At 40.0% G+C, this 27321-nt stretch overlaps 1 protein-coding gene across 5 annotated transcripts in view; it reads left to right on the top strand.

Annotated features, from left to right (window-relative positions):
• The window catches only part of STK39 (serine/threonine kinase 39), a 277088-nt gene that overhangs the window by 195911 nt on the left and 53856 nt on the right, over positions 1 to 27321 (top strand). For all 5 annotated transcript variants that reach the window (XM_023623086.2, XM_023623085.2, XM_070241166.1 and 2 more), the window contains exon 15: positions 26314 to 26366. In XM_023623086.2, coding sequence (XP_023478854.2) covers positions 26314 to 26366 — 53 coding nt within the window. The remainder of the gene's footprint in view (positions 1 to 26313; positions 26367 to 27321) is intronic.

The following is a 27321-nucleotide window of genomic DNA, read 5'->3' as shown; positions in this document are numbered from 1 at the left end:
TTTCGTACATTTTGTTGATTCATTTGCCTGTTGATGGACATTTTTTTTATTTCCAGTTTTTTGCTATTATGAATAATGCTGCTATGGACATTCATGTACAAGTCTTTATGTGGACTATATTTTGATTTCTCTTGGGAAGAGCCATAATTGTGAAACAGCTGGGTCCGATGGTAGGGTTGTGTTTAACTTTTTAAGAAACTGCCAAACAGTTTTCAGAAGTGGATTTTCCATTCTATGCTCCCATCAGCAGTGTATGAGTGTTCTAGTTACAACACATCCCTGCCGGTACTTGGTATAGTCAAGTACTTTTTAATTTTAGCCATTCTAATAGATGTGTAGTGGTATCTCATTGTGGTTTTAATTTTCACTTCTCTGACTAATGACATCGAGCATTTTCTCATGTATTTAATAGCCATTCAAATCTTGCATCAATAGCTTACTGAATTGTCTGTCTTCTTCTTACTGAGTTGTAAGAAATCTTCATATATTCTGAACGTAAATCCTTTGTCAGATATATGTGTTGTGATTAATTTCTCTCATGCGGTAGCTTGCATTTTAGTTTCTCAATGGTGTCCTTTGAAAAACAAAAATTTCAAATCTTGATAAAAAGTTTAACAATTTTTTATGGTTTATACTTTTTATTTACCATTTAAGAAATGTTTACCTACCTCACTGTTGCACGAATTTTCTTCTGTTTTTCTTTTCCTGTGTTTTTTAGAAGTTTTATCATTATAGCTTTTATATTTAGGTCTGTGGATATTTTAAGTTAATTTTTGTGTGTGGTGTAAGGTAAAGGTTGATGTCCATTTTTTTCTTACAGATATTCAGTTGTTCTCGCCTTATTTGTTCAATGAGCTGAACATTTGTAATAAGTTTGTCGTAATAAAAATAATATGTTCTTTTTAGAGGAGGGAGTTCAAAAGAATAAACTCACAGGGAGTCTCCCACCTAAGCAATACAGCTGCTAATAGTTTGCTGTCTTTCTTCCAAGCACGTCCTCCATGCGGTGTGTGTATTTGTAATTATACCACCAACGAGGCCAGGGAACATTTCTATGAATGTTTCAGATTATCATCTAAACCTCACCCTGGGATCCCCTATTTCACTGGTTTTTTTTTTCCTTTGGTGACCAAAAACACTTACTAGTGTTGATTTTATTTTTTAAGTTTTAGCTCATTTCTCCTCGGCCTTTTCTTTTAAGTCTTTATTACCCAAATGACGATGAGTCATCATAGCTCAGCTTCTCTTTCAAACTTTAGTGCATCTTTTTAAAGGAAGTTGTTATTCTCCCCTGTGTTATAAAAGTAATACATGTTCATTAAAGGAAATTTGAAAAATACAGACAGTTATAAAGAAGATAATGATTACCCGTTGAACTACCATTCAGGGATATGCACGATTAACATTTTGGTATATTTCCTTCTCTTTCTTTTACTCTGCATGTATTTTTTTTATTGTTCCAATTATATTGCATATGCAATTTTGTACCCTGCTCTTGACACTTAGTATTACGTTATAACCATTTTCTCATGTCATTAAAAATCCTTTATAAACACCATTTTAATAGCTGCATAATATCGCGTCCTGTGGTTTTTCCACTGCAGTTTACTTAACTATCTCCCTATCGTTGGAGATTTAATTTGGTTCTAGATTTTCACTACAAAAGAAATGCTCTAAGGACTGGTCTTACACAGAAAACTGTCAAATTTCTAATTTGTGTTGTATGTCAGCTTCATAGATGTAGAATTGGTAGATAAGGGGTATAACTCTTTTAAAATTGTGGAAACATATTGCCAAACAACGCTCTCAAAAGGTAGTGTCAGTTTATACTCCCGATAGCAGTGAAAGGAGGTCTATTAGACTGCGTCCTTGTGAGCATTTCACATTGCCTGTTATCATTTTGTAATCTTTGTTAATTTAATTTGATAGATTAAAAAGCAGTGATTGGGTTTTGTAGTTTGCATTTCTGCTGAGCCAAATCTCAAAATCCCCAGGTGGATAAAGCCCGGGAGGGCATGAAAAGACCCTCTGATTCTTATAGGATTTCCAAACCTGGTCAAATAATTTACCCCTATATGAGAAGACATGAAATTTCTGTTACTCCTCTAATAGAATTCACACCACGTCCCAAAATGTGCCTTAGTCTTAAAGCAAGCCTGAGGCTTTCCCTTGAAATTGAAAAGTTTATTATAAAAGCAAAGAAATAAATTAGGTTATTCTGAACTTGTTTGTTCTTAGTGATTACCTGCTGAAGACCGGTGATCATTATTTCCTCTTTTGAGTGCTCTCAAATTATCCCTTTGATAATACGATGCTGAGGAGCAGCCTCCTTGTAGCAGACTCTTTGTTTCATCTCCTTTCCTAACTTTTCCCTAAAAGGACTTTGTGTATGCTCTTGCCCTTGCCCTACCAGTGTGCAGTAAGAATCCTGTTGCTAGGTTTCCAACTGGCTTGTAGAAAGCAGAAGCAGGACGTCTGAGGGAAGCCCTTGACTTATGAGTATTCAGTAGGTACTGCTCTGCTGAGAGCTCAACCAGCCAGAGATACTCAGATAAGTCTGGAAATATATGTAACCTTCTCCCCTTAAAATCTTTGCTCTAATTGTCTAATTATATGGGTAAGCATTTCTACTCCACTCAAGAACAGTAAGCCCAGTTTTAGAGAGAGCTTAGCAGAGCTATTGGGTCAATATTCTTTTCTCAACTCAGGCCAGGAAGAAACAAGAATATGGCAGCTATTTTCCCCCAGAGGACTTTGATGGAGTCCTATAGTGTAACATGCTAATGAGTTAAAATTGCTACAGTGAATGAGGATGGGGAACCCACTCCGTGAGCCTTCTTCACCAGCTTTGTCATCTTTTGACCAAGACAGCAAGTCCTTTTCCTGTACAGCCTCCCAGTACTGCAGCTTTGATATTGGCAGAGTAGCCACACTGATCTGGACTAATCCCACAGAAAAATGTTCTGAGTTATGCATTGTTCCTTGGTAAACTAGTCTTCATCTGTCTTAATGTAAGGTACCTGCAAGGTCACTTTGAAATTCCTCAGTCATTTTTATCCAGCTTGATAGACTTGAATTTTCTCTATGCTAAGCATTTATTTGCCAGTTCATTTTAGGAAATGTGAAGTCTGGGAATGACCTTGGTACTGTTACTGCTTCCTTTGTAGTATGAGCAGTTCCCTTGCTCTTTAAGTGTGTGTTTAAGCAGAGGGTGGGGAGTAGCAGAATGTGATAGGTAGACATTTTGAAGGTAAAGAAAGAAGCATTCATGGTCTCACCATCTGAAATGAGAATTCTCTCAAGGACAGCACACCAAACTCCTTTGATGCACCTCAGCTTGCTTGCTTCTAGAGTTTCTTCCCATCTTTGAATGCTGTGATTGGTCGTGAGCTCATTGAGCACATTATTTTCTCTCTAGATGCACTCTCTTCCCAAGTCTCATACATTGGCTCTATTTATCCTGTATATATCTGAGCTGAATGAGTGAGTTTCTCTGCTTACCTCATTTTTAACTCACCCATCAATGTAAAATCTGTCTTAGTTCCCAGATAGATTTGATCACATCTACTCAACTAAATGCCCTGTTATATATTTTGTTTGAAGTTTATATTTTAGTCAATATTTTTATTTGTTTTTTCGGTCAGAAGAAAGGGAAGGCAAAGTAAGAACTCTTCTCTCTGATTTGCTTTCAAGAACTACCCATTAGGATATTTTAGAATTGCAAGATTAGTAATATTTTCATTTTAAGTTATTATTCTAAAATCGAAAAGAGCTTGTAAGAAAGCATGTTGGTGATCACACATCAGGTACTGAAGTGAAATTAAATCAAGTCTTTATATGTCCCAAGCAAAGCAAGATCATCATCTCAGGCATCCTTATTTCTGGCTTTTACAACTCCTCAAGAGGGGAAATCTTTTTTCATTTGTAACCAATCAAAAGCGTGAGCAACATTCTGGAGACAGGAGGTTCCCAGAGCAAGATTGAATAAGCAATGGCCGACTTTGATAACAGCTCCAAGTCTTTCAAATACACAGCTGTTTGGCAGCCAGATCCAGGCTCTCATCCGTAAAAAGCCTTTTCAGGTCATTTTAAAATGTTTTATTAATGGCCACATAAACAGGCTGAAGGAGGTCAGTATGCTGAGGCGCAGATAAAAATGAGTATTTTTTTTCCTCTCAGTTGGCTCAGTGGGAGATCCTATTAGTGCTCTAAAAAGTTATATAATTAGCATGGCACCCACTGCTCATTTGGTGAGCTAAACTGGTTTTTAATGTTCAGAGTACAAAACATGGAAATGTCATCTTCATAATGCTCCATGCTGTCACTAATAGCCGAGAGCATTTCTGAATGACAGATCCGTAATAACAGTGATGATGAGAGTGACAATTAAGTAGCACTGTGAGCTTGGAGCACTGTTCCTTCAGGCCCTCCTGAGTCCAGGGGGGCCCTGGATGGTGGAGAGTATATAACATATGTGACATGTGTGTGCTGTCTTCTGGTGCAAAGGAGGAAAGTTGCCAGAAGTGCTGGCCGAACAACTGACAAAATGAGTGCTTCTCTTGTGTCTCTTTTCTCTGGGAATTCCCTAATCTGGCAGTTGGGCTGGCACACATGAAGCATGTTTCAATCTTCTGCTGTACCTTTCTTCCTTCACATGAACTATGATCTTTGATTTGACCAAACTAAGTGGGGAATTTATATTATTCAGAAGGGAAAGCGGTGTGGGATGGATCATCAGGAGATTCTCAGGTCCTCAGGTGTTTATTGCATACTCTGAGGATTATCCAGGATTCCAAAGCAGCCCCATGACTAATCTCTTTGTTTCCTTCAGACTCTCAGCTGGAGGGTGCCATCCTCTGCCTCCAAATGAGCAGGACCTATTTATTCAAGCATGGTTGGGATTCTTAAGGAGATACAGAGACCTGTACTCCCCTGAAATCTTGTTGTATATGTTGGGATTTATGCTTAGAAGCTACTACAGAATTCAATGGAGTATTGGATGCCTATACTCCTGCTCGGGTTAGGTGAAGGGAGGAGAAAGAACAGATCTCAGGGCAGAGGCCAACATCTGGCATGGAGTACTCAACAGCTAAAGATTATATTTATCATTACTGTTGTTATTTAACTCATACTGACTGAATGCTTGCTGTGTGCCGGACACTATCCATGCCTTCTCTCACCTAATCTTTTTAGCTACCTATGAAGTAATTACTGTTACTACCTTATTTTTACAGAGATATTAAGACTTAGAAAGTGAAGTAAATTGTCAGAAGGTCTCATAGCTAGTCAATGATACAGTTGGTATTTAAACTCAAGAATGTGGTCTTCAGAAACCAAGCTATGACAGGCTGAGTGGACCTAGCAAAACATGTTTTGTTCTCTTTTGACTCCCCAAAAACCAACTCAAAGATTTCAAGTAGAGGGGAGGAGAGGAGAAGAGGTAGTGAAGAAGCCTGTTATGAGGAGACATGCTCCTTTGCCTTCTATAAAAACAAGTGTTGTAGATGTTAGAACAGCCTGGAGCTCAGTGCACAGGTGGCCCAGCAGCAGCATTTCCTAACAGTGGATGTAAAGCTTTTTCAGCCACCCAGAGCTTGGTGTCAGGCAGGCTAGTCTGCAGCTTATATTTAATGTGAGTCTTGTCCAGGTTGAGCCTGCTACCCCAGATGTCGACTGTTGGCTCACTGCTCGTGAGGAATAGTTTCATGGCCAGGAAGCTCTTCATTGTAACAGATCCCATTTACCTTCCCAGATTCATTCCTACTGTGATATCTGCCCTGGCCCGTGTAGCAACTTCAATGCCCTCAGCCCAGAAACTCTTTTTTGGGGGTTATTTGAGGGTTGGTTACCTGTATACCTAGGTGTTTTGTCAAGGGTGCGTACATTTAATATAATGTCATGCAGCAAGTAAGGAGGAATAGCACAGAGCTTGATTCAATTTGATTTCTTGAATATTTATTGAGAGCTTCCTTATGTCCCAGACCCTGTGCTAGGCACTCTGGGGAGAGACACAACAGCATCATAGCTCTCTGGCCCATCTTTCAAATTCTATGTATTTACTTAAAATACTTGTAATTGTTCACATTTACCATCTTGTTATCTTTCTTATGGATAGTTAGTAGCTTGCTTATGTTTTAATCAACTAATTCTCTTAAGTTAAATTTGATAAATAATCAATGGTTATTTTATTTTGCTTCAAACCAACAGAGAAATGCTCTACGGTTAACCATTTTGGAAAGGGCTCCCTGACTTTTCCTTCTGAACCTCTTCCCCCTCCCTAGTCTGGCAGCACTGTTTTTTGTACTTCTTTTATGAAAAGCACATCTATCAATTTACACTAAAGAAGCAAATAGCAAGTAGTTTGCGAGATGCACTGATTCAATATTTCTGTAGAGCGAGAACTCTTATTTATCCAGTATGACCTCCTTTATTGAATTTTTACTTAAGTCAAGAGATCTAGAAAGCTAAGTTAGTCTTAAAAATTTGTCAGAGATCAGCAGACTGAGTATAAAGGTCAGTCACTGAAAGACCCATCATGAAGGAAATTGTTGGGTATATCTTTTTAATTAGTGATTCCTAGATAAGAAAAATGTGCAGTCTGTGCAGTCTTGGTAAGTCCTTTCTGGTGCAGTTACGAACGTGGGAGTTACTTATTAAATATTCTCAAGCATGTTTTTCAAAATCATCAAAATTTGAGTTATGGCTTTAAAATATGGATTCCATTACTCACACATGAAACTCAACTTCCTTATTTGACAGTCATACAGCATGTGTTTGAACACAGGCCAACAATTGTTTTGAGCATTTGGAATAAGATTATAGGTTACACTAGTCTGCTTTTGAGTCTTGTCCTCACGTGTGCCCTTCATGATGGAAGTGCACCATTGCAGAGTAAGCTTCATGGTTAAGCCAAGCATCTTTCCAATTTTGTCAAACTGCGGATACTTGGAATTTTCCAACTTAAGATGGTTTGATTTCTAGGCCAACTGATCCATGCTGTTTTATTTACATTATCTGGGACTGTTGGAAGGGATGGTTTCTTCCCAAAACATTGTAATAATGAGTGGCGTAATTTAGTGCTCCAGAGCCCAAGAACAAATTCAGTGTTTGCTAAGGGTATAAATGCTGACTTTTAGAGATTTGCTGGGATCAGATGAGAAGGAGGAGGGCATCATACAGTGGTTGCATTTTAAGGGCCACTTTACAGTAATAGGGAGAGTTGTGCATTCAGATCAGTGGTGGGGTTCTATGGGAAGCAGATAAGACTGAACTTCAGATTTCTTCTCTCACTGTGACAGTCTTCAGATTTAAAAAGAAAATCAATTCTGTAAAAATACCCAGAAACATTTTCAGGTGTTAGCCCTCACTTTAAATCATATCATGCAAATAATGAACTCCTTCGCATCCTGCTGCCTTTCTGGGATATGTTAACCCAAAGGAAGCTGCCACACTCTGCTCGCAGGTGCCTGTCCTGCTCTTCGTGTCTTTTCAACCCAGTTAGTGTCAGTAATTGGAGAACCACGTAACTCCAAGCTCAAAAACAAGTGGAAGCTTTTTGGGAGGGGTTTGTGGGAGGGGCTGGAGAGAGATTGGGGATTTTAAAATTTTTGTTGTTTTTACATTATTGTAAATAAAAGTCTTGCCGTAATCCAGCCTCCTGACGAGTGTGGCCTCAGGTGCTCTAATATATGCACATTCCTTCTGATGCCCATCAACAACCTATCAAATGCCTAGTAAGGTTATTTTCTGTGCAACTGTGTATTTTGTAAGTAGCCATTTGCTGAAGTAATTTCAGAAAAGGCCAACTTGAGGATTTATGATGTCTTTGCCAAAGGGTCATCCGTACTAGACTGTAAATACATTTACTTCTAGGCCGTTTCTCTGAAATGGATCAAAAGGGAAAATACTTACTCAGTCTCATTTATCATTAAATTTAGTTGTCTTAAGACACCACCTGTGGAAAAGCCAGGGAAGGATTCTGCTTACATTTCTAACCTAGAGTACAGTGCTATTAGCACTTATTCATTAGTCCTTCATAGTTTTTCTTCTTTGTTGGGTGGGTATTTTAAACCTAGTTGAGGGGCCAGCTCCGTGGCCGAGTGGTTAAGTTCGCGTGCTCCACTGCGGTGGCCCAGGCTTTGGATCCTGGGCGCGGACATGGCATCGCTTGTCGGGCCACGTTGAGGTGGCGTCCCACATCCCACAGCTGGAAGGACGTGCAACTAAGATATACAGCTGTGTACAGGGGGTGTTTGGGGAGATAAAGCAGAAAAAAAAAAAAGATTGGCAACAGTTGTTAGCCCAAGTGCCAATCTTTAAAAAAATAAAATAAAATAAACCTAGTTGAAAGTGATCATTTTCCCTTTAAGTTTGCTAATCTTTAGTATAGCTTTCCCTGGACTTGATTACACAAATAAATTAATAGGAAAATTACAAGAATAGGAAAGTTAAAGCATGGTTCTTGCTACCTTTGCGATCACCTAGTGAAAGTTTAAAGAATTTTGTTGTTATCTGCTCACCTTAGATTATTGCAGCTGTACCAAAATGCTCCTTGGGCTCACCTCCTTGATGAGCAGCGTATGTTCTTTCAAACTTTCAGGCAAAAATTTATCCTTTCTCGTTCTAAAGCAACAACGTTTCAAGTTCAGCTGAGCATGTGTCCGAGTTCTTGGCCAGACACAGCTTCCTTCTGATGTCCAGACACCCTGCAGCCGCCTCCCTTAGCAGTTCGTGAGCCTGCTTTCCTGGGGAGCACATAATGTCAGTCAGTCTCCTGCACGTTCACAATGGAATGTTACCTCCTTCCCACATATGTCTTAGCCAAAGTGGAAGATCCATGTTTAATCAACACGCAGACCATGAGACTGCTACAAAAACTTGTCAGAGAGTTCAGTCATGAAATTGCTGGTGCAGCGCTGGGCAAAGACACTTTTGGGGCATCAAGAAGCAGTCTGTATAGGCCATTCGTTTCTCCAGGTTCCCTGAGCTCCCTCTCTTGAGGTAAATCATCAGGAAACAATGTACCTCGGCTGTATTATTTCAGCTCCCAGCAGAAATGCCATCACTCAGGTAAAATTTAATATTGTGCCTTCAGCACATGGGAGAAAAAAATTCCCATCTTCCGCACTGCATAGTTGAAGACATTTATATGAAAAAAAGTTTCTATCTTTTACAACATAGAGGTGAAGGCATTACTCAGTGTCCCTTACAAAAGGGCTTCCATAAAAATTTCCTCCTTGGTATTAATGCCAAGGAAAAAAATCTGCCTTGCAAGTTTCTTTTTTTTGATAAAGAAAGAACTGTATCATGCAGTATTTTCCCCTTTTTGCCTCAGCTGCTAGCAAATAAAGCTAAATTTAGTGCTCAGTTGGAGTAACTGGCATCTCAAATACGTGTAATATCTCCTTCTCTGTTCCTTTTAACTAATTTCTGTTATTTTTAATAATCAAATGTTCAGTTATGTTCTGGTTTAATTTTGAAACTACTTACCATCCTTTTTGCAAGAATTAAACAAACCAAATAAATAGCTGGCAAGGAAGATTATAATTGCCCATAATAATTAGAGTTTGTAACGGTTTGCGCCTTGAAATCTACCTAGATTTCCATTATCTTGAAAATTTACCCATCCTGGAATGCTGCAAATATGTGTAACACCACCAACCTCCCTGGATACTGTATTGAGCTGCATAAATACGCCTACCGTGACGTGATGTCTAGAGCCCAAAAGGACACTTACTGAAGCCACGTCTTAGAGGTGCCTTTACGTTTTTAGTATAATGGACTCACATGTTAATTCGGAGACTGATGCGTTGAAGAGAGGTATCCATCACGGAAACATTGAGGAGTTTGGGTTTTCTGCAGAAACCTCCACACTGCAAACTTTCGGGCATAAATGTTAATAAAGGCTGCTTCTAACTTACATCAGCAGATTTTAGTCAAGAGCCACACACAAAAACCCCTAACTAATAAGTGTGCGTAATATTTTTTCCTGCTAGTAAAACACGTGGGCTTTGCCTAGGCTATGTTTCTGCGCCTACCAGCTGTACACATGAGCCTAGTTTTTGTGTTGTCACTCCATTTCCCTTTTGCCCTGTAGGTAAAAATCGGTTCAATAAATATATTCACCGGACGTTCTGAATGCTGAAAAGGACTGCTACCCATGAAAATATAGTGCCATAATCTTGACAGGAAGCAGAGCCCTTACACAATAATCTATTCATTCCTGATTTACCACAGCTGGGATGTAACACAATCTATTTTATTCTGTGTAGGTAAAATATTATTAAAATTTTATGTATTAGGCGCTGAAATAAATATGACAAAATGTTACCATTTTAGAAGTTCTGGATGGTAGATACATGTGTACTGGTTTTATTTCTCTTTGTGCTTTCCTGTATGTTGCAATGTTTTTCATGATTTTCTAAAGTACGTACTGGAGAAAACAGAATCAGACATGTTTGTTTAGGTGGGATGGGTAGGGTCCAGGAGAGGAAACAGCTGCGCCCTCTGCTTTGCAGGCATGGAGATTTTCAAGAGGTTTCTGTTAAAGAACAACTCAGTTTGGGTTATTTCCAGATGAAAACTATTTTTGGTAGATGGTATTTTTTTATATTTTTGCATGTGATTTATTCGTAGGTGTCAGCATTGTATGGAGCATAAGGAATCTCTGTATGCAAGGCTCTGCACAGGCAACTCAAGTTTAGGTGTCAGCTCTGTGAAGTCATAAGCATCGGGCTGTTTGCTCCCTACAGGCTGCAAATCTAAAAGGGTCTTTCAGGCTGCTCGATAGCCAGTGGAATGTGTCAGAGTCCTTAGCCTGAGGTTCTCGTTGCAGAAAAACCTGCAGACAACCAGTTTGTAAGGTCAAATTCTTTAAAATATGTCAGGATACCTTATTTGAAGCAAGATACCTTATTTGCCATGTTGCTGTGTGTGTGCGCAAGTGCGTACTCATGTGTATGTATGTCAGTCACTGCTCGTGTTTTTTTGTTAAAGGCAATGGTATGACTTCCTGATCTATTTGACATTGACTGTGGGCTGTGTGATGCTGCATGGCTTGGTGTAGACTAGAATTCTGGATGCTACCAACATACACTTTATAGGCCATAGGCACATTTCTGGGCGTCTGGAGGTATAATGCTGAAAGGGATTTTCATTTTCACTTTTTAGGGGACTCACTGATCCAAAAGGCTCTTTTGAGACAAGTCAAATGCAAGGCCAAGGCTTGGGGGGAGGGGGAGGTATATGACTCAGTGATTATTCTCACACTCCTGGAGCGTGTGGCTCCTGGTGTATAGAGATACACACATTTAGGAGAGCTTCGATTCCAGGCACGGCTTACGGGTACAGTGCTGATGGGTGCAGCAGTGGCTCTCCACCTTTACTTCTGCCACCACATCAATCATATGTGAAACACATTTCATCTGTAACATCTCTCATTGCACTCAGTAATTCTTAACTAGCGGTAGGAGTGTAACTGGGGGGAAAATACTTCCTTTAGAGCTTGCACCTCTGCTCACCCTGCCTGCAGTTTGAGAACCCCCAATCAAGAATAAAAAGCAGCCATCCAGAAGTCTCAGTCCCAGATTTGTTGGGTGTCATTTCTACCATTACTGGCTCCTAGGATAGGTCTGGCACTGAGTAGGTGATCAATAAGTATTTATCGAGTGTTGAGTGAATTAACCAGCTGTGTAATCTTAAGCAAGCCGCTTAATCTCTTTGGCTTCTGTTTCTTCACCGGAGGAGTGAGAGAAATGGCTTAGGTGACCTCTAGGGCCCCTTGCAATTGTAAAATTATATGATTCTGTGATTGGACCTTTGCCTCAGAGGAAGATTAATTTGACAGGAGTCTTAAGGATGGATAGAGTGAGAGCCATGAGAGGGAAAATGCTCCTTTCTCTGAATGAGCCTACTATTTCCTTCTCTACTACTATCTTTTAAGCACTTATTTACCTAGAGGTTCTCTCGGTAGTTTTACATATGTCAGCTGTCATTCTCTGGGAAGACTATAAACTCATTAAGGACTGGAACCATGACTTTCCCCCTCCTTCTTCTGTGCGCCTCAAAAGACAAGACATCACAATGCCTGATAGCAATATGAGGGAGTCCCCACCGTGTTTTCACACAGCTCGTTTCACGGGAAGCATTCCCCTTTTCCTGCAGAAGAAACTGAAGGTTACACAGGTGAAGTGCTTGCTGAATGTCCTTGCTGTTGAGTGGCTGAACTGCAGTTGAGCTCAGATGATCAGTCTCCAAGTGAGAGTCACCAGTTCTTAAGAAAGGCAGCCTGGCTAGCTCACTTAAAGACTCTGCTCTGGGGAAGCCTGGGATGAACGTAAACATTCCGTCGGAGCAGCCATTGGGCTGGCCACAGGCAGCTGCTTTTTTCTCTTTCTGGTTCTTTTGTTTCTGGCCTTCTGTTGTAGGTGTGTTTCAACTTATCGTTACGTTGGCATCATTTTTCACGTCTCATTAAGTACAGCAATTTTCTTCCTGGGCTACGCATTCATCTGCCAAGGATTGCACCTGAGTAAATAGCTCCCTCAACCTTGTGTGGCCCTTTTTCCTTTGGCTGTACATCTTTAGCAACAGCATTCTCTGTGTGTATATGCATCATGTCCATGAGTGTGGGTAAAATAGCCTTCATTTGGTAACTCATTTATTCTCATCTATGGCAGATGATGGTGACCTGCTCTTCGTCAGTAGTAGTGGAGTTTTCGACAAATGGATGATTTGAGAGATCTTAAGGAGGTATAGCCCCAAAGCTTGTGGTAGGAGGCTGTCACCACCATTTGCTACCATAGGGAGCATAGAAAGACAAGTGAATTTGAGAGGAAAAGTGATGCATTCCGTTTTGGATATGCTGCATTTCCTGCTGTTTGTTTGTGCATTGCCTGGAATAGGCAATTGGATGATGGGTTTGCAGCTCTGGAGCAGTACCTGGGTTTAAGGTAAGCATTTGGAATTAATCATCCAGGGAGAGAATGAGAAGATGGTCAGAGATAGAACATTAACAGTGAGGGCACAGGCAGACAGAGATAGAGGAGTGTTTGGGGCACACAGAGATGGGCAGCTAGGGAACTGGGCTGGTAGTGTCACAGAGGCCAAGGGAGAGGCACTTCACAGAAGCCAGGCTTGTAAACTCTTCACTCATTCATGTATTCATGTATTCATTCATTCAGCAAACACTATCTATGTGCTCCCTGGGCACTGTGCTGGCTGCTGAGGGGAGAACAGTAAACAAGGCGCCATAAGGGTCTTTGCTCTTTTGGAACTTATTGTCTGAAGTGGATGAGACAGACATTAAAGTAATAACCATATGAACACATTTATGCAAAATGTGAAGTACCAAACACAGAACTGGAGGCGAGGAGAGCAAATTGGAAAAGAGTTAACCCTCGTCTGGCCACCCTCGCTCTTCTTTCCTGGTCTCCCCAAAAAGACACAACCAGGCTCCAGAGCATGTTTGGAGTCAGTCAGGTGAAGGGAGAGTGAGAGACAGGAAATTTCCAAGCAGGGGGAGAAGCTGGCTACCCCAAGATGCTGCAGCTTCCAGAAGCAATTCTCTGCTTCCTTCCTCATCATCTATCTCCCTCTTTACTGGAAATGCCCCACCAGCACACAAATGTTTCTTTTCTCCCATTTTAAAAAAGCCCTCTCTTTATCCTGCCTCCCATTAGAGCTGTTTCTCTCCATCCCCTTATAACCAGACTCCTCAAAAGAATCACCTCTGACTTTAATTCCTTTCCTGCTACTGTCTCTTGAACTCACTCCATTCAGTGGATTTTTTTTTTCAACCTTCCCACTCCACTCACACTGTTCGTTGCAAAGCCACATCTGGGAAATGAGAGCAGGCCAGGAGATGCAACATGGTCGTGTTGATGCAAATAATCCATAACCAACCTATAAATCAAAATTGGGGTGAGTTTATTATGAGCCAGAGTGAGGATTATAACCCAGGAAGACCTTAGGAGGCATTCCAGAGAAGCATGGGTTTCAGTACAGTCTTATATCTTTTTCAAACAAGAGCGTACATTAAACACACCCAGAATACATTTTCATCAAAATTTCCAGGAGGTATTCAGTTGCAAATTAGCAGGTCAACATGACCCTGATGTCAGGAAAGGGACTAATCTGGGCATTACCAATAGGATGTAGGAGGGGAAGTGTGCATTCTTAAGAGAGTGCATTCTTTATTTTAATGGTTAAGCAGATGTACAATGTATATTTGATAGGCTATAAATCAGGCTTTTTAGGTCAAGCCAAATAAGTTTTGAGCCCGAATAGTTATTCCGTATACCTCAATATGTGAAAATCTCTGATCATTTCCCCTTTTGATCAATAATCTTTTGTTAGAAAGCATTGCTCATCAAAATATTGTCCCTCAATGCCAGGGTTGTTGCTCCCTGCCCTGGGTCCATCATGTCCCTCAGTGCTTGGCTTCTATTTCATTGATTTTCCCACTTATCCATTTTTTTTTTTTTTTTTTTTAAAGATTTTATTTTTTCCTTTTTCTCCCCAAAGCCCCCCGGTACATAGTTGTGTATTCTTCGTTGTGGGTTCCTCTAGTTGTGGCATGTGGGACGCTGCCTCAGCGTGGTCTGACGAGCAGTGCCATGTCCGCGCCCAGGATTCGAACCGACGAAACACTGGGCCGCATGCAGCGGAGCGCGCGAACTTAACCACTCGGCCACGGGGCCAACCCCCCCACTTATCCATTTTGAAGGGAAATACTTAGATATAGTGGACAAGCATAGAGGTATATATTAACAGGGGAAGCATTTTATAGGTTATGTAATTTGTCAGTTATTTTTAGATGATCACACAAACGTTGCACATGTGCTTTTACATGACTTCCTATAGTTACGTTGTTTATAGCAATTATAGAACAGTAATCCACTACTTGAAATGATTAGCTTAAAAATGAACTCTTAGGCATAGCCTTAATAAGAAAAAGGGACTCATCCAGGGTTGTAAGATCAATCGGCTGTCTCAAGTTGCTGAACAATCATTACTCTAGCTTGCGTGCCAGTCGTACAACACTGAGAAATGGTAATTAGTTTGAATGTTATGACTAATAACAAGAACTCCAAGGAGTATCAGAAATAGGAATTGCAATCCAGGTAGCAAATGGAAGCCAATACTGGAAGGGAGCCAACTAAACAAATCAAGACCAGGTATAGGATCACTTAAGCCATTCACCTGCTTTTTTTTTCCATGTGCTTTAGCAGAGATGATACATTGGAAGACTCATCAGATATAAAAACACATCATTCAGTTTGAATGAGATATACATACCACCTTGGGATGCTGTAAGAAAATCTAAAGCCATTTTATTTTGAAGGACAGCCTTTCTCATGAAAGACATTTCAGTATCTAATAAGGCTATTCCTGCTTGACTATGGTTAAGGGCTTCTGTATGTGATGTAACATCCTCTAGCTCCAAAGGGACAACTATAGCTAGCCCATCTGGTGTTAAAGAGAGGGAGATTGGCAACAGGTGTTAGCTCAGTTGTCCCTTTGGAGCTGAATGCGTTCAGCTCTGAAGAAGAGGGACATTGCTCCTCCTGGACGAAAGGATTGGTGGAAAGAACTAATGGCACAATCAAAACTCAATTGGCAAAGCTTTCAGAAGCATTTACTCTCTCATGGCCAAAAGCTCTTCTGCTAGTGCTCCTTAATCTTAGATCTCCATCCTTTTGGTAAACATCACCTGTCTCCCTTGGAGATAATAATAGGATGGCCTATGCAAGTAGATGGGGAAATATATGAACAAACTTTGCTTACTTTAATCTTAGCCAACTTGACCAGGCATGAAGCTCCTTTCAAAATCTCTCTTTCACAAACCTTCTATAGCTTTCTTTTTACATTCAGAATTTGTCCCATGCTTGCTTGCTTTCCTTCTAGTATTTTAGGACAAACTTATCTTTCTTAACCCAACAAACAAAAGTACTTCCATTCTTTATACCTTTTCTGAAAGCATATATTTTACTTCCCTTGAATACAAAGTTGTTTTCTTCCTTGATTTCTAGTGGCTTTTTTTGTTTTTAAAGATTGGTACCTGAGCTAACAACTTGCCAATCTTTTTTTTTTGGTTTTTACTTTTTCTCCCCAAATCCCCCCAGTAGATAGTTGTATACTTTTAGTTGTGGGTCCTTCTAGTTGTGGCATGTGGGATGCCACCTCAGCATGGCCTGATGAGTGGTGCCATGTCCACACCCAGGATCTGAACTGGCGAAACCCTGGGCCACCGAAGCGGAGCAGCAAACCTCACCACTTGGCCATGGGGCCAGCCTCTCTAGTAGCTTTAATTACATATACTAGTTGGAATTTTTAACCCTTACGGACTCTAGAAAAAACTAAAAAGGTAAGCAATTATGAACTGTGTTTTAGATCAGCATTCTAAACTCTTTTCATAATTTCTAGAAACATGCTACTTCACAATAATAAAACATAAGGCATGTTTACTCATAGACCCAAAGACCTTTTAGTTTCACTGTAATAAGCTAGAAGTAGATAAACTTAGATATGTTTAGCAATAATGTTTCACTATGTTATCTTACTTGAAAATGATCTATATACTCAACAAATTTTTATCATTTAACTTAATTTACCAAAACTCTAAAATTTTAAGTTACCAAAAAGAATTTGGAAGCTGTTTTTTTCAAGCATACAGACCAGAAAACATAATTATTGTAGCCACAAACTCTTACCCATTTTCATCTATCTAAATTGTTTCCAACAATTATGTTCAGATTACCCACGAAAACTTCATGGGACATTAGACAAAATTAGCTATCATTTAAAGCTATTATTTTGCTGACGAATTTGTAACAGGGATAACAAGAGCTTATTTGACTAGTAAACCCAGGCTACATGTCTGCATCATATCCAAATACTGACAACTCTAAGGACATGCCTATTTCAGTCAAACCAACAAACTTAAACAGGCTTTCATTTACCAAAGATTAATTTATTTCATGTTAACTTGAAAGACATTTGGGTTAATTTCTATTACATTTAGAATTTATGAAAGCACTGACTTTAAGCCAATTAAGCAAGGTCTTAATTTTGGCCATACCACCTGGAAGTAAAATATCACATGTATATAACATACATATAGACACACATACACAGAGTCTCCACAGCTATTGTTTTTAAAATTACTGCCATGAATCAGTACAGTAATACAAAGCTCTGTAGTTATGAATCCAAATTTTGTTTTAAGCTTTTTTACCAATATTTGTGGAGAAGTTACTCAAGATGCTAGATTTTTGGCAAGGTTGCTCGTATGGCCATTTTTCTGGCCTTTTCCCTTTTTTCCCCTTCAGTTTTAGGAATTGGTGATGAGCTAGATAACAGTTCCCAAAGAGGCGAGGCCATAATCCTTTTTGAGATAAAGGAACTGTGTGGAATCTGAACTGCCTCTAGAACTGTTTTCCCAGTCTTACAGGGGTTTTTAAGTTGAAGACAGTTGTTCTAACTGTCCAACTGCATCACCCTAACTTCCTTTTTTCCCTCTGGGTGCTTAGTTTTGTTTTGCTTTTGATTTTTTTTTTTTCTGGGAAGATTAGCTCTAAGCTAACATCTGCCACCAATCCTCCTCTTTTTGTTGAGGAAGCCTGGCCCTGAGCTAACATCTGTGCCCACTTTTCTCTACTTTTATATGTGGGACACCTACCACAGGTGGCTTGCCAATCGGTGCCATGTCCATACCTGGGATCCAAACCTGTGAACCCTGGGCCACAGAAGCGGAACGTGCGAACTTAACTGCTGCGCTGCTGGGCCAGTCCCTGGGTGCTTAGTTTTATTTTAACCTAGGGAAAAAGGCCTGAAAAGAAAATTCCTATTAGGCTCTGAATATCAGCTTCCACTTTGGCCAAATTTCTGATCTAAGTTGCTAAATCCTTTTGAATACCTTGTCAGGTTTTGGCCAGGACAACAGTAACTACCTGGTGGTATTGAACAGTTCCAGTAATCTTTAGCATAGCAGTTTCCCAGAAAATCTCTCAGAGTTTCATTGACACAGAGGGTAGATTGCAGGAGTGTCTAATGGCCTAATATATTCTTTCAAGTACTATTTATAACTGAATTTTCTATTAGCTTAAACTTTCAATAAGATTATTTTGGAATGTTAAAGTTTTTGCTTTTTAAGTGCAGATTTTAAATGATTTTATCTCATCAGAACATTCCTTCTAATGGCCAATGTAATTCCTCTGAGGCTGGCAGCAGTTTGGTTAAGGACCCTTAGCAGCGAATGGGTTGCAACCCACATTTATGTCTGACTATCTCTGACCGCAAAATGGGGTACAACTGCATTTTGTCTTACCATATCTTGGGACCTCCAAAGTGATGATTATTAAGCCAAGCCCTCAGGACATGAAACAAGCTTGGGGAATTTTTTTTTTTTTTTTTTTTGCTGTTCTTTATGAATATTTGCAGCTTCCAGAACCTTTAGTTTCAGCAATTGTGTTGGAAGTTGGCAAGCTCACGTCTTTAAAAATTTCTGTTACCTGGCTCTTAAAAAAAGAGCCCTACAGTGGCCACTCAAATTTCAAATTATCCTGGGTTATCTTGCCAGCCATTTACAGCTATCCTTATTTTGTTAAGCACTTGCAAGTTTCAACATGAAGCCCTCCAGAGTTCAGAGGGGAGGCTGCCAATTCGGGAACTGGTCAGGCTTTTAGGAGCTCAATTTCCCACTTCTTTTAGTTTTCTTTTGCTATAAAGTCTGAACAATTCCTAAGGACACTGTAGTGGGTCAGAAGGGCACTGCTTGTGTGTGTTACTCCCTAAAGAAAAGTCATAAACACTCTCTTAATGTGCCTTGGTTTCTCCTGCCAGCAGCCTAAAACTACTACAGGGGCTTGGAGCTGGGGTGACCAACCCTCATATGAACTTCCCGGAACGAGCCTTCAATTAATTAACATGAATGATACTGGAGTTCCCTATGGGACCGCTACACATCGTGAGGCATTTGATCTTCCAACGCTCCTGCTGAGGTTCTCAGTCACCTGAGAATGCCTTTCGTCCAGGAGGAGCAATGTCCCTCTTCTTCAGAGCTGAACGCATTCAGTCTCTCGTTTCTCTATCAAGCAGTTTGTTCAGAGTTTATAAGCACAATTCTTTCTAATTTAAAGCCAAATTAAAAAGGTCAGCCTGCCCCTTTCCCTCCAAAGTTCCCTCTAGGCCCCCCTGGTCTAGGAAATTCCCCCTAGGTTTCTCTTTCCTGGGAATCCCCTCCTAGGCTCCTCTTCCCTAGGGTATGTGCCAGTACCCCTTTAAGACACCTAGTCTTAAGGTTTGAAACGGCTCATATAAACTCTGGACCCTTGACTTAAAATAAGGAGGTCTGGATTTCAGGAGAACTCACCGGGGTCACTTGAAGAATTCAGTGATCCAGGGGGGCTCAATGGGCCCCTATTGGTACCGAATGTCAGTTCACTGTAGATTCCAGGTGGTCTCCAGTGGGTTTCTATGAAATCCTGCTACAACTACGCCAAGAAATGCCAATGCAAATAATCTGTAACCAACCTATAAATCAAAATTGGTGTGAGTTTGTTATGAGCCAGAGTGAGGATTATAACCCAGGAAGGCCTTAGAAGGCGTTCCAGAGAAGCATGGGTTGGTAGAGTCTTATATCTTTTTAGAACAAGAACATACATTAAACACACCCAGGATACATTTTCATCAAAATTTCCAGGAGGTATTCAGTTGCAAATTAGCAGGTCAACATGACCCTGATGTCAGGAAAGGGACTAATCTGGGCGTTACCAATATGGCATAGGAGGGGAAGTGTGCATTCTTAAGAGAGTGCATTCTTTACTTCAGTGGTTAAGCAGATGTACAATGTATGTTTGATAGGCCATAAGGTAGGCTTTTGAGTTCAAGCCAAATAAGTTTTGAACCTGAATAGTAGCCCATATACCTCAATATGTGAAAATCTCTTGTCAGTGGGCAGGGAAAGAGCAGGAGAGACAAGGGTGGGGAGATAACCAGAGCAGGTCTTGGAGGGGTCATGCTAAGGATTTTGAATTTTTTTTTATTAAGAATAAAGGGAAGAAAATGGAGTTTTTCAGCAAGGGGGTGGCATGATCAGGTTTGCAGGTAACAAGTTGACTGGCTCCTGTGTGGACTGTGAGCTTGAACGTGGAGAAGACGGGTTAGGAGCATGTGAGACTCAGGGCAGGGCCCAGAGTGCCTCAGGTAGGGTGTGTACTGGGGAAGAAAATGGGTGGCATTTATTAGGTTCTAGATTTAGCTCAGGCCTCCTATTCAGGCACACGATTTTGGCTATATCTTTTACCCTTTCTAAGCCTCAGCTTTACTCCTCTGTAAAATGAGGAGTAATAGTTGTCCGTTCTTCAAGGGTTGTTTTGAGGGTGGAATGAGATAACATATGTGAAGCACCAGGCACATACTGGCAGATAGTTAATGCTGTTAATTATTATTTTCCCTGTATCACAGTTGAGGAAACAGATTACAGAGGCCAAACAAGTAGTGAGTGGATTTGAATGTAGTCCTCTCTCTCCGCAGCTCACAGTATCTCCTCATTCTGCACCAGGCTGCCTCTGGGTGTGGCAGGAAATGCCCAGCTAGCTCAGGGGGAGCTGTAGTCCATTTCTCCTCTTAAACCTGAAGGAAAGGACTTCAGTTCAGTGCCAAGAGTAGAAAAGGAGCAAGCTGAACTAAAAATGATGTCCTCACTGATTCCTGGCCCATCCTATTTGAAAGGTTCCCATCCTGCTCCCAGTAGGGGGAGACATTCCAGGAGTCCAGGGGTGTGTGGGGATCTTTCTGGACTTCCTTCAATACCCACAGCTTCATCCTGACCTGGAATCTCAAAAGAAGAAGAAGGCTGTTGGCTAAGAAATCCTCTGCTGCTTAGGAGGGAGGGGCTACCACTGGATCCCTGGGAAACCTGCTGCCCTCACAGGGACCCTGGGTGGCATTACCCTGACTGCATCCTTCAACCTCAGAGCTTTGGAAAATGGTTGACTTTCACCCTCACTCCAGAGCATTGCTGTGGTGGAGGGTATGCAGTGCCAGTGACGCTTACAGTTTATGATGTCCTTTGACAATGAGTGCTCTTTGGATTTCTAAGCCTTTTAACAACATCTGTTCTTAGCGTGCCTGTGCCTCCATGCATTTGTTGGCGTGCGCTAAGAGCCATTGAGGTGAAGCTGAAAAATATGAGTAGTCCTGAGCCGGCATTTTGGCTTTGAAGCGCTCCAGGAGCAATAACTCTGTCAGATTGTCCTGACATGGTATATTAAGAGATTCAGAAAGATGCTACATCCTGTAGAATATATATTTCAGCTGCTTGGGCCTTCTGTATCTCTGCCATCAGGAAGAGTTACGTGTTCACTCATGTGTTTGTCGTCACCACCCTCTTAGCCAGCTGCCTCATTTGAGTGTTCACTATTGTCCCCTGCAGATGAATTAAAAGAGTAAGAAGAAAAACCTTACGCATGCCAATCTGTATTCCGAACTTCTCACTTTGAATGGACGTAGCAAAAAGAAAATGTTTGTTGGTACTGAAAATTTCAAATTTCCAGCTTCTCTGAAAAATCTGAATATTTAGCAACATTGAGCCTGAATTCCTGCCTGGCCTAACCAGCTGGTGCTGAGTAGTGGTTTCCCCCTTTAAATGGGAAGCTTTCCAGCTGGCAAAGTCACCCCATCTCCCTGGTTTTTTTTAATACACTTCCTGCTTTACTCATTTAAAGTTCCTGCCGTGATGCTTACAAATTGCTTGTGAGAGCATAAATTGGTACAACTTAAATGAAGGAGAATTTGACAATATTTATCAAATTGCAAATGCATATATGTACTTTGCCCGAGCAATTTCCTTCTAGAAATTTATTTTTATACTCATATACTTGCAATAGGACATGAGAATAAGGTTATTCATTGAAGCATTGTTTATAATAGTGCAAGACTGGAAACAATCTGTTTACAGAATGGCAACTGGCTAAAAAGAGGAAAGAGCATACAACAGAATCCTATGTAGCCATAAAAAAAGAATGAGAAAGCTCTCTTTGAGCCAATATGGAGAAATTTCAAGGTGTATTTTGTTAAAAAAAATAATAAAAGAAGGTGCTGAACAATGGGTAGTATGCTACCATTTGTATTAAACAGGCTGGAAGAAACTCTATATGTCTATTTGCTAGAATATGCATAAAACATCTCAGGAAGGAGGCACAAATAGCCTATAGCAACGATCGCCACTATGAGACGAATCAGGTAGTTGAGTGACAGGAGTGGGAGGGCTGGTTTTTAGAGAATACAGTACCCTGTCTTACCTTTTGATTTTTAAACCATGTGATTTTATCATCTCTTTTAAAAAATAAATTTCCTGCCTGAGTCCCGTAGGCATTTGCATTTTTTATGCAATATACACATACAATGAGAAATAAGGTGTTATGCCTTACCAAATTTAAGAGGTTTTTTTTTAATGGATTAAAAAAGGGTTTTTAATAAAGGTTATCAAAGGTAGCCTTCGTCTTGAAGCTGTTAACTCTCAAGTTTTAAATGTTTCCTCTGTAAAGTTGCACAGACTTAGTTTCTGGCCTTAAATCATCCCTATTTTCAGCTTCCCTGAAATTAAGAGTATCCTGTGCCGTATCAATTAAAGTAAATGTACTTTCAATTAAAGGTGTTAAGTATGAGTCTGAAAAGATTAATTCTTTATAAAAGGATGACCTTCAGTAGTTAGATCCAATTAGGCATTTTTCCAACTATATTTCATCCTGATGGGACAGGTCTACTATTCATAATCAATCACTGTGATCTTTTCAAAGGTGGGTGTTATAGGTTCAGAGTCATAAAAGAATGACTTGACTAGGCAACCTGCATAACTTGAGCCCCAGCTGATGTAGATAGAGATTGTGGCTTTTGGGTATTACTTTTGTGGCATTAATGTGAAAAGAATCAGGATGTGCATGATGATATTTTGGGTACGGTTCTCATATGTCTCTTCTCATGGCCTTTGTAGAACAAACTGATTTAGACAAGACTGATCAAAGGAAAGAAAGGAAGAGGACTGATGAATTAGCATCAAATCAAATTCTCCCCTCCTCTCATTTCATTATTAAATACATTATAAACACTTGCTTTCCTAGTGATCGCTTTTTCTCATTGGATTGTTTTAGTTCTAATTCATCCTTTACTGATGTACAGCACACAAAACCAAGGCTATTAAATAAATGAATGCTTGCTGATCTTTTTATGGTAACATGCAAAACCTTGGGAAATGTTTTCTCTCGAAAGTGAAAGGAATTGAGCATTTCTATTTGTTTTAGGTATTTCCAACGTACAATTCTCAGTCCTCACTCTGCCACTCATTAAATTTATAAACTTGGAAAAGCCTTGAATGTACTCACATGAAAAATGGAAAACAAGTAGTACCTACTTTGTATATCTCAAAGGTTGTTTTTCGGGTCAAATGAGATTTTCTTTTTCTGCTTTTTATCCCCAAATCCCCCCAGGACACGGTTGTATATTTTAGTTGTGAGTCCTTCTAGTTATGGCATGTGGGACGCCACCTCAGCGTGGCCTGATGAATGGTGCCGTGTCCGTGCCCAGGATCCGAACCAGCGAAACCCTGGGCCACCGAAGCGGAGTGCGTGAACTTAACCACTTGGCCATGGACGGGACCGGCCCCTCAAATGAGATTTGATGTCAGTGTTTCTCAAAGTGTGGTCCTGTTACCCCTGGGGGTCCTTGAGACCTTTTCAGGAAGGCTGTGAGGTCAAAACTATTTTGATAATAATATTAAGAAATTATTTGCCTTTTTTACTCTCATTCTTTCACATATGTATGGTGGAATTTTCCAACAACTGGCTACATGATGTATGATGTTGCAACAGACTGAAGACAGAAGCAAATATAAAAATTCAGATATCTTAAGCCAGACATCACAGAGGTGTACAAAAATAGAAAACAATGCGCTCTTTTCACTGATTTTCCTTTTGGAAAGTAATTTTTCATTAAAAAATTTTTTTTACATTAATGTAATGGGTTAATTATTATCATTTTCAAATAAGTTAATAAATATTTTTAAATTTATCAGTTTTAATTTCCACTACAGTAAATATTGACAGATATTTAATAAATAACATAAACAAAAGTTCCATAGGGGTCCTTAATACTTTTTAATAATGTAAAGGGGGAGCTGGCCTGGTGGCGCAGTGGTTAAGTGCACATGCCCAGGGTTCGCCGATTCGGATCCCGGGTACAGACATGGCACCGCTTGGCAAGCCATGCTGTTGTAGGCGTCCCATGTATAAAGGAGAGGAAGATGGGCACAGATGTTAGCTCAGGGCCAGCCTTCTTCAGCAGAAAGAGGATTGGTGGCAGTTAGCTCAGGGCTAATCTTCCTCAAAAAAAAAAAAGAATGTAAAGGGGTCCTAAGACCAAAAAGTTTGATAACTGTTGATACATATGAAGGCACTATGTAAATGTGTGGTGACTTTGGTAGTTTATTAAGAAAGTTTAGACTGTTTAAACAATCCAACATGCAAACAGTCTTTCCACTGCACACATTGATCGTGCTTAGTCTGGGGACCACGATGATCTCTGAGCCCTCTCCAGTTGTCTGCAATTTCATGTGTTGGTCATATGTGTACTTTTTTTTTTTTTTAAAGATTTTATTTTTTCCTTTTTCTCCCCAAAGCCCCCCGGTACATAGTTGTGTGTTCTTCGTTGTGGGTTCTTCTAGTTGTGGCATGTGGGATGCCGCCTCAGCGTGGTCTGATGAGTAGCGCCATGTCCGCGCCCAGGATCCGAACTAACGAAACACTGGGCCGCCTGCAGCGGAGTGCACGAACTTAACCACTCGGCCACGGGGCCAGCCCCCATATGTGTACTTTTTTAGAATGAGAGTTTATAATTTTCAGAGTCTCAGAAGGGCCTAAAAGAAAAACAGCTGTAGGAATGGCTGATGCTCCCTACACACATTCTAACTCTGAGAGGAATAGTGATAAAGTCAAGGTGGGGACACCTGAAGTGAGATGCATAGTGGTTCAAGGCTCTTATTAGGTCTGTGACCTGGGCTTGGGTGTCTCCTGAGTTCTTGACCTTTTACTTCTCTGCTTGTGGAAAGGTGTTAGACTTGTGCCAGCTTCTCTAGGCACTGGGGAGAAGGGCTTGCTGTCAGTATCATGCCTTTGTCATCTTGCTGGGCCTCCTTGCACTTAGTGTGGTAGGACATAAAGAACCAAGATCAGGCTACAGACAAAAAAGGGCCCAGAGACTGGTGTATGCATGATTTGGACACTGTCCATAGAGACCAGGAGATATTACTTGGAGTTTTAGAGTACCAAACTGGAGTAGCGAATGGGATTTGATCAGACTCTCCTGGCTCTAGAAGGAGGATGTTCAGGGAAAGGTATTCAGGCCATCTCTGTCTCTGTCTAGGACACCCTCAGTGGCTGAGCAAATAGTTGAGTGCTTACAGAAATTGCTATTTCATATTTCCTACTGCAGTTTCTTAAGGTGTTTTTATTAACTTTAGCATCTGTTGAGAGTTACTCATAATATTTTAACGTTCTTATGAGAATTTAAAACTATTCTAATTATAGTTCATTGCTCTTATTATCATTTCTTGAAGTTAATATAAATGGAAAACTCATATCTTAGATATTTATTTGTTCCATGTTTCCCCAGTGTTGTTTAACTTTTTGATTGAAATATACATAGTATATGTATGTATTGCAGTTTTATGTAAGCATTTTATATTTACGTAAATAAAGTTCTATATATCCAATGGGTAATTTAATAACATTTAGAGGTCCCTCTGTATTTAGGTAAAACTTTTAACTACAATATGTACACCTTATGCTGGCGTTTTGTTGCATGATTTAATGTATGGTGCTGTCAGGAACTTCATTGCTAAAACTATCTTCCCTGTTTCACATTTAAAACTAATTTGATAAAATACTGTTTTCCCAGGAAAAATGTGAAAAATATGTTGAGTATTATTTATTCTAGACTAAAAGCTTCTGAAAATTTTAATTTGGAAGTTATATTTAAGGTTACTGATTTAGTGTAGATTTTAGAAAAGTGAACATTTTATTTTTGGAATTTTATGATATAAGCATGTTTAGATAAGGTAAATTCAATTAATTAAACAAATATCTCCCTTTATTATTGTCCTAACTCTCTCTTCCAGTTGAGGAAGTATTTGGATGTAACCTGAAGCTGTAAAATGTTATCTACATGTTAGTAGCATCTTATAAAAATTGGAATACATTTAGTTTGATTAAACTCTGCTTCATTAGATTTTAATGTGCTGTATGTTATGTGTTTCAGAAACTCCAGAAAGGAGCTTAATGACATACGATTTGAGTTTACTCCAGGAAGAGGTAAGTTTTAATTGAAATTATTATTTTATTGCTACAAAGAACATTTCAGAAATTGATCACAAGCATGTGGTTATAATTTGCTATTCAAAGTGCTTTCTCTAAAAACAAAGGAAGGAGGGGGGGGGAAGGAAGAAAGGAAGGATTTGCAGTAATTGTGGGTATCTAAACTGAATCACTGCTGACTATGTGAATCCCAGTGACACGTGCTGCACAATATATAATATGCACATAGACATGAAATATATCAGCTCAACTATGAGAAGAGGTACTGGCATGGTGATGCAGGGCCTGAAGGACCTTCTGATGAGCGTACTGACAAGCATACAGCAGTGCTAATGAGGGCTGAGCAACAAACAGTGATATACAAATGGTAGCATACTTCACCTCTGTGACCTCAGTTCAGGTTACATGAAGCCTGTGTTTAGGAGTATCTGTGGCCTCTGTTTGCTGCAGGCACCACTGGTAAGCTTGGTCGGCACAATGCCAGTCTTGCAGCTGAATAAAATTTTAGTATTTTAAATAATTGCTATTACAACAGCTTAAAGGCAAGATTGGTTTTTCTTTCAGCTCCTGGATGCCTGGAAGCCATAGAACCATGGCTTACTTCTGGGTATCTCTAGCACCTGACAAGTGTCTGGTATGCAGGAGAATCTTGAGTAATTTTGGTTAGTTAATGGATAAATAACATATATAAATAGGCTTTGGAAAGCACAAGACTGGTTATTAAACAAAAGTTATTTCCACTATTTAGTTTATAACCAGAACAACCTAGAGCAGTGAAAATCAGATGCTAATGGTAAGACTGACTCTTTTCCCTGACCTCTGGTCTCAGATTCTTATGTACATGATGACAGCCTCGATGTCTATATTGAGTATCTTTCTAAAATACATCAGTCTCATACATTTGGATATATTAATATATGTAAGCTAATGACACTGTCATTATTTTATGTAT

The sequence above is a fragment of the Equus caballus genome, chromosome 18 (assembly GCF_041296265.1).
Source record: "Equus caballus isolate H_3958 breed thoroughbred chromosome 18, TB-T2T, whole genome shotgun sequence".
NCBI classification, from domain to species: Eukaryota; Metazoa; Chordata; class Mammalia; order Perissodactyla; family Equidae; genus Equus; species Equus caballus.
This window is presented reverse-complemented; position numbering and strand designations above follow the sequence as displayed.